The sequence below is a fragment of the Otolemur garnettii genome, unplaced genomic scaffold (genome assembly GCF_000181295.1).
Source record: "Otolemur garnettii isolate 467f Iridium unplaced genomic scaffold, OtoGar3 scaffold00013, whole genome shotgun sequence".
Classification (NCBI taxonomy): Eukaryota; Metazoa; Chordata; class Mammalia; order Primates; family Galagidae; genus Otolemur; species Otolemur garnettii.
Window position 1 is genome coordinate 28,171,661 of NW_003852408.1, and position 5,845 is coordinate 28,177,505.

A 5,845-nucleotide genomic window follows, 5' to 3' on the forward strand; every position below is an offset into this window, starting at 1 on the left:
AAAAAAAAAAAAAAAAAAAAAAGACTTAAATGGCTACAGGGGCAAAGATGTACATTTTTCAGAAAAGCATAAATTTTCAATTTCAGAAAATGATAGTGTTTGTTTTAATACTGTAAATGCATACAACATGTCAGTACTCTTATCTTTTAGTTGTAAGGCTCCTCTGTATGATCTGGCTGCTCATGAAGACAAAGTTCTGAGTGTAGATTGGACAGACTCAGGGGTAAGAATTTATTATTTGGTAAAAATGAAAGTATATTAGAATACATCTGGTGTTTGTGTTTATAAAATTATTTGTTTCAATTATCTGGTATTTGTAATTCTATATTGTTTCCCTTAGTATTATTATTAATAAAATCTCACATCTCATTCAAAAAAGAAACAAATTGGTCCTTTAATAATAGTAAAATTTGAGATTTTGAAGCAGTTTTTCCCCATGTATATTGTAATTAAATATTAAGTCCATAACTCACTACTTCAGACTAATTGGTCAAAGTATTTCCCTGCAGGAAAAATCATATGCAATAAATCTATATTATAAAATGTGTTTAAAGAATTACTATTTAATTATTTTTATGTATGTGTACGTAAGCTCTTACTGCCTAAGAATTCCTTCCAAGTACAGGTTTTAGGGCTACTTGAATAATTTGTAATATGTGTATACAAACAATGCTATTCTTTAAAAATCTATAATTTTCTTTAATGGGTAAAACTATATCAGCTTTCAGACTTTATATCTTAGCAAATATTTCATACAAAGTACTCTAGCATGTTCTGCTTCAGCCAAATTTAAATGATTACTTTTAATATACAGTACTGTAATATAGTAGTAGCATTTGATGTAACTGGTCTCTGTAAGTACTAACTTTCACTGCAAGTTAACTACTCATCCATAATTCCTTTTGTAAGGAAAATCATCAGTATTTAATTAAGTTTAGCTATCATATGAAATGTCTATATTTGCTTATGTTTTTGTGTCTTTTTCTCTCCTTTTACACAGCTACTTCTGAGTGGAGGAGCAGATAATAAATTATATTCCTACAGATATTCACCCACCACTTCCCATGTTGGGGCATGAACATGAATGATAATTTGATTATGGAGATTTGTTCTATAAATAAAAGTGGTAGAGACACGAAACTACATTGATGAAGATGCATCAAGCAGTCTTCTAAAGTTTATATAATGTTTTCACTGTTCATAATAGCATATCACTTTTTCTTTATTTTGTATTTATAATACAAAGTATTTGGTGTTTATAAAATGTAAAATGTGACCTGCATTCTTTATCTTATACAAACTCTTGAAATTAAACTGAGTTTTAAATTTCTTTTTAAAAGTATTAAGATTTGCTTTTGAAATGTTGCAAAAGGATATATTAGAAATACAGTAACAAATTGTCCAGATTTTTATTTCTGTTGGAGAAACTTAGGTTTTTAGTTATCTGTTTAAAGAGGTAATTCAGAAAAGATTTATATGAATAATAGAGAAATAACTAGAAATACAGTTTCCTTTTGGCAAAATAAGTGATACTTAACTATGTAAAAATTAGACTCTGGGTATTCAGAAATTAAAAATGTAGATGTTTCCAGTTTGATAATTGAGCTATTTTAAGGGAAGTACTTCGTAATGTCCAGTCTTCTAGAAATTGCATAGAGTTTCATGGTAATCAGGAATCTCCTTTCTCTCTCTCTAATCTATCTTTAAATGTAGGTAAGATGAAATTCTTTAGACAAAACCTTTCAGTTAGTATTAGTTAAATATTCCATAAGTTTAATGATGTTATTAGCATTTATCTTTATGCATGTTATATCAAAAAAAATTTTTTTTTTGAGATAGAGTCTCACTATGTCACCCTCTGTAGAGTGCTGTAGTGTCACTGCTCACAGCAACCTCCAAGTCTTAGGCTTAAGTTATTCTCTTGCCTTAGTCTCCCCAAGTAGCTGGGACTACAGGCATCCGCCACAATGCCCAGCTATTTTTTTGTTGAATTGTCACTGTTGTTTAGCAGGCCCGAGCCGGGTTCAAACCCACCAGCCTGTGTCTATAGCTGGCACCCTAACTACTGAGCTATGGGTGCCAGGCCTATAAAATATTTACTTTAAATATTTATGTTTTTAAAATTATTTCTATCTTTATTGGATTAGTATTCCTTAAGCTGAAAGTATTTACAGCCTTTCAGTAATACATTGGAAATGAGTTTAGTCTCCTCATTAGACTAATGACAGTATATTTCAAATGATGTTCCTGTTGGAGAAGTCTGGGAAATAATATCTATACTTAGCTGCACTTGAGAGACAAATTAATAGTGGATTGAACCAGGTAGGAATTTCTTTCATATGTAGAAGACCAGGGGCATTCCAGGGCTAGTGTAGTGGTTTTGCTCCACAGTCCTTCGGGACCTTGCACAGGTAGGATGTGGTTCGTTTTCACATAGGCAAAGAGCTAGAGCTCTAGTTATCACATCCTTTTATGTTTTTTTTTTTTTTTTAAGTTTTTGGCCAGGGCTGGGTTTGAACCTACCACCTCCGGCAAATGGGGCCGGTGCCCTACTCCTTTGAGCCACAGGCACTGCCCCTATCCTTTTTTTTTAGACAGTCTTACTCTGTCACCCTGGCTAGAGTGCCATGACATCATGACTCAGAGCAACCTCAAACTCTTGGGCATGAGTAATCCTCTTGCCTCAGTCTCCTAAATAGCTGGGACTACATGCACTACAACACCCAGCTAGTTTTACTACTTTGAGTAGAGATGGGGTCTCACTCTTGCTCAGGCTGATGTAGAACTCCTGAGCTCAAGCAGTCCACCCACCTGAGCCTCCCAGAGTGCTGGGATTACAAGTGTGAGCTACTGCACCCAACTTACATCATTTCTTAAAGTATTGTAATGCCATAAAAGTGAATAAAGGTAGCCAGAATAGCCACACACAAAATCTTTCTTTTTCTCATTTTGTGCTGATTGGTGTAAAATTTTTTCATATTTGTAGTTTCCGAAAATCTTTCAAAGGACAAAGATGAACTGGTACACTTATTTTGGATGGCCTTTGAATGAGACTTAAGAGCATTATTTAAAAGTTCTTTACTTTCTCAGTTTGGGCTGATCAAATGAAGCATGCTTACACTAGGTGAGTAAAGGTAAAGAGGCTTAATTATCAGATGTAGTGTACAAAGAAGGAAGTGGCTTCTAGAATTCCTATTCTCAATTCCACTTCTATAGCAGGATACATGCATAGTTCAGGTGTTTTGTCTTGGTATGGATATAACATTAGTGACCAAGTCTTTTGGACAAGCATTATCTATCAATCCCTGCTGAACTCCTCTCCTTGGGTAAGTCAGGTGGTTAGATCTTATTCTCTACAGCAGTGGTTCTCAACCTTCCTAATGCCTCAATGTATTTTTATTGTTAAAAAGGGGTCACGACCCACAGATTGAAAACCACTGCTCTACAGGAAGACTAGCAGAGGCCAATAGAAGGCTAGAATATTCTATCCTCTTAAGACATATTGCTTCCCTCCTTTCTTCTAACAGAGGCTGGAGTTATACCATAGGCATCTGCTTTACATGGAGTTATTTGCTCCTAAGAAACACTTGGAGAAATGAGTACAGTTTCTTATCCTCTGCTGGCAAAAAGCTACTAACTTGACAGTGCAGTGCTAAGGACCTGCTAACCGGTACCTGTTGTTTAAGCTGTCTTGTCACAGTAGTGGTGTTTATAAACATGTTGATATCTGCTCTTACCACATCAAATAAAGTTTAAAGAAATTCCTTTTCTTGCTGTTTAACAATAAAATTTCCTAAATTTAAAATTGGGCTCAAGGTATACCTAATTGCTAAGTAAGTCAGGTAAGAGAGAAGACTCAACTATACACCAGGTGGAAGGAAGGGGGAGAAAACAAAAATGTAAGCTGGGCTTGGCGCCTGTAGCACAGTATGTGGTGCCAGACACATACACTCACATACAACTGCCAAAAGAAAAAAAAAGTAGCCAGGCATTGTGGCAGGCGCCTGTAGTCCCAGCTACTTGAGAGGCTGAGGCAAGAGAATCACTTAAGCCCAAGAGTTAGAGGTTGCTGTGAGCTGTGACCCCATGGCACTCTACCCAGGGCAACATAGTAAGACTGTCTCAAAAAAAAAAATGTCTAAGACATGTATACTACCTTCAAAAAGATCACATTTACACGGAGGTACTCCTTAAAATTTAGTTACTACAGTGTCCTAAGCACAAAGAAAGATGTAAAGTAGAAAGGTAGCATAGAAAAAGGAGGAATTAGAATTGGGGCGAGCAAGTTGGCTTGTCAAGAAAGGCATTCTAGAAGAGCAACATTTGAGCCAGACTTGCGTACATAATTGGTTTGACAGTGGGATAAAAATGCAGTTATTTCTAGCAGAGGGAGTGGAACAGAGCATCAGAAATAATAGCTCAAATAATGTAAGAAAGTGGGTATAATATTCATATGCCAAGAAATTTAATTTTGTTTTCCTTTTAAATAAAGCTGCCTCTCAGATATTGTCTTAGACTTTTTTTTTTTTTTTAATCTTGGAGAACATGAAAACAAAGCCTTGCTGTGATGATTACCCAGAGAGTATTATGGTAGAAAATAAAGTCACTTAAAGTTTTTATTCTGTACATAGAACGTAGAAAAATACAGCTTTTCTATAAGTAGATGATCAGTATTTGCTTTGTATATTTTCCTTTGAATTTAGAAGTATCGTTTTGGAACTCTTGTCAGTGCATAACAATATTATCAGAATGCTTGCTAGCATTATCAAGGGGAAAGAACAAATGAAAGTTTAAATGGATACAAAATGCACATAATTGCATAATTGAACAAACAACACTGTAAAACAAAACAAATACCATCTGGGAATTTCTGATAATATTGAAATCTGTTCACATAGCCTAAATTTTTTTTTTTTATGTATTCTAGTTTTGAAAAATCACAGCAAATAAGGAAAAATACTAATTTTTGTTTTTTTTTGAGACAGAGTCTCAAGCTGCTGCCCTATGTAGAGTACTATGGCATCATATCTCCCAGCAACCTCAAACTCTTGGGCTCAAGGGATCCTCTTGCCTTAGTTTTTTTCTATTTTTAGTAGAGACAGAGGTGGGGGTGTCTCACTTTTCTTGCTCAGGCTGGTCTCAAACTCGTGAGTTCAAGCAATCCACCCACCTCAGCCTCCCAGAGTGCTAGAATTACAGGTGTGAGACACCACACCCAGCCAAAAAATACTAATTTTTAATAGATAACTACCATAGCTCCTATTATTTTTTTGTCATTGTTGTTACTGAGACAGTCTCACTATCTCACCCATGGTACAGTGTCATGGTGTTACAGCTCACAGCAGCCTCCAACTCTTGGATTCAAGCGATTCTCTTGCCTCAGCCTCCCAAGTAGCTGGGATTACAGTCGCTCCCCTACAACACTCCACTATTTTTTTGTTGCAGTTGTTTAGCTGGCCCCAGCCAGGTTCAAACTCGCCAGCCTCCGCATACATGGCTGGTACCATAACCACTATGCTACAGGCACCGAGCCTCATAGCTCCTACTCTTAAAGGAAAAATAAAATCATGCAGGATAGATATTCAGTTTAATCTTTTTTATTAAAAAGCCACTAATTGGATCAAGTTTCATTAGGCAAGTGAAATCCAAATTTTGTTAACCAGAAACTGCCAGGTATAAAAAAAACAGCAGGGACTTTTTAGTCACTTTAGTGTTGACATTTTTGACTATCAGCTAGGCCTCAAGTATCAAAAACAATAATGTTAATATTTTATTATATGAACGAAATAATCTTAAATGTAACAGTGGAGAAGATTTTTTGGTGGTTTAATAGAATTAGGCTATC

The 5,845-nt window shown here is 35.4% G+C and overlaps 1 protein-coding gene across 1 annotated transcript in view; it reads left to right on the forward strand.

The window, feature by feature from the left end:
- WDR12 (WD repeat domain 12) overlaps window positions 1–1,342 on the forward strand; it is a 34,932-nt gene extending 33,590 nt beyond the window's left edge. The window contains exons 12-13 of the mRNA XM_003785029.2: window positions 151–223; window positions 1,001–1,342. Coding sequence (XP_003785077.1) covers window positions 151–223; window positions 1,001–1,078 — 151 coding nt within the window. The 3' untranslated portion in view covers window positions 1,079–1,342. The remainder of the gene's footprint in view (window positions 1–150; window positions 224–1,000) is intronic.
- The last annotated feature ends 4,503 nt before the right edge of the window (window positions 1,343–5,845 follow it).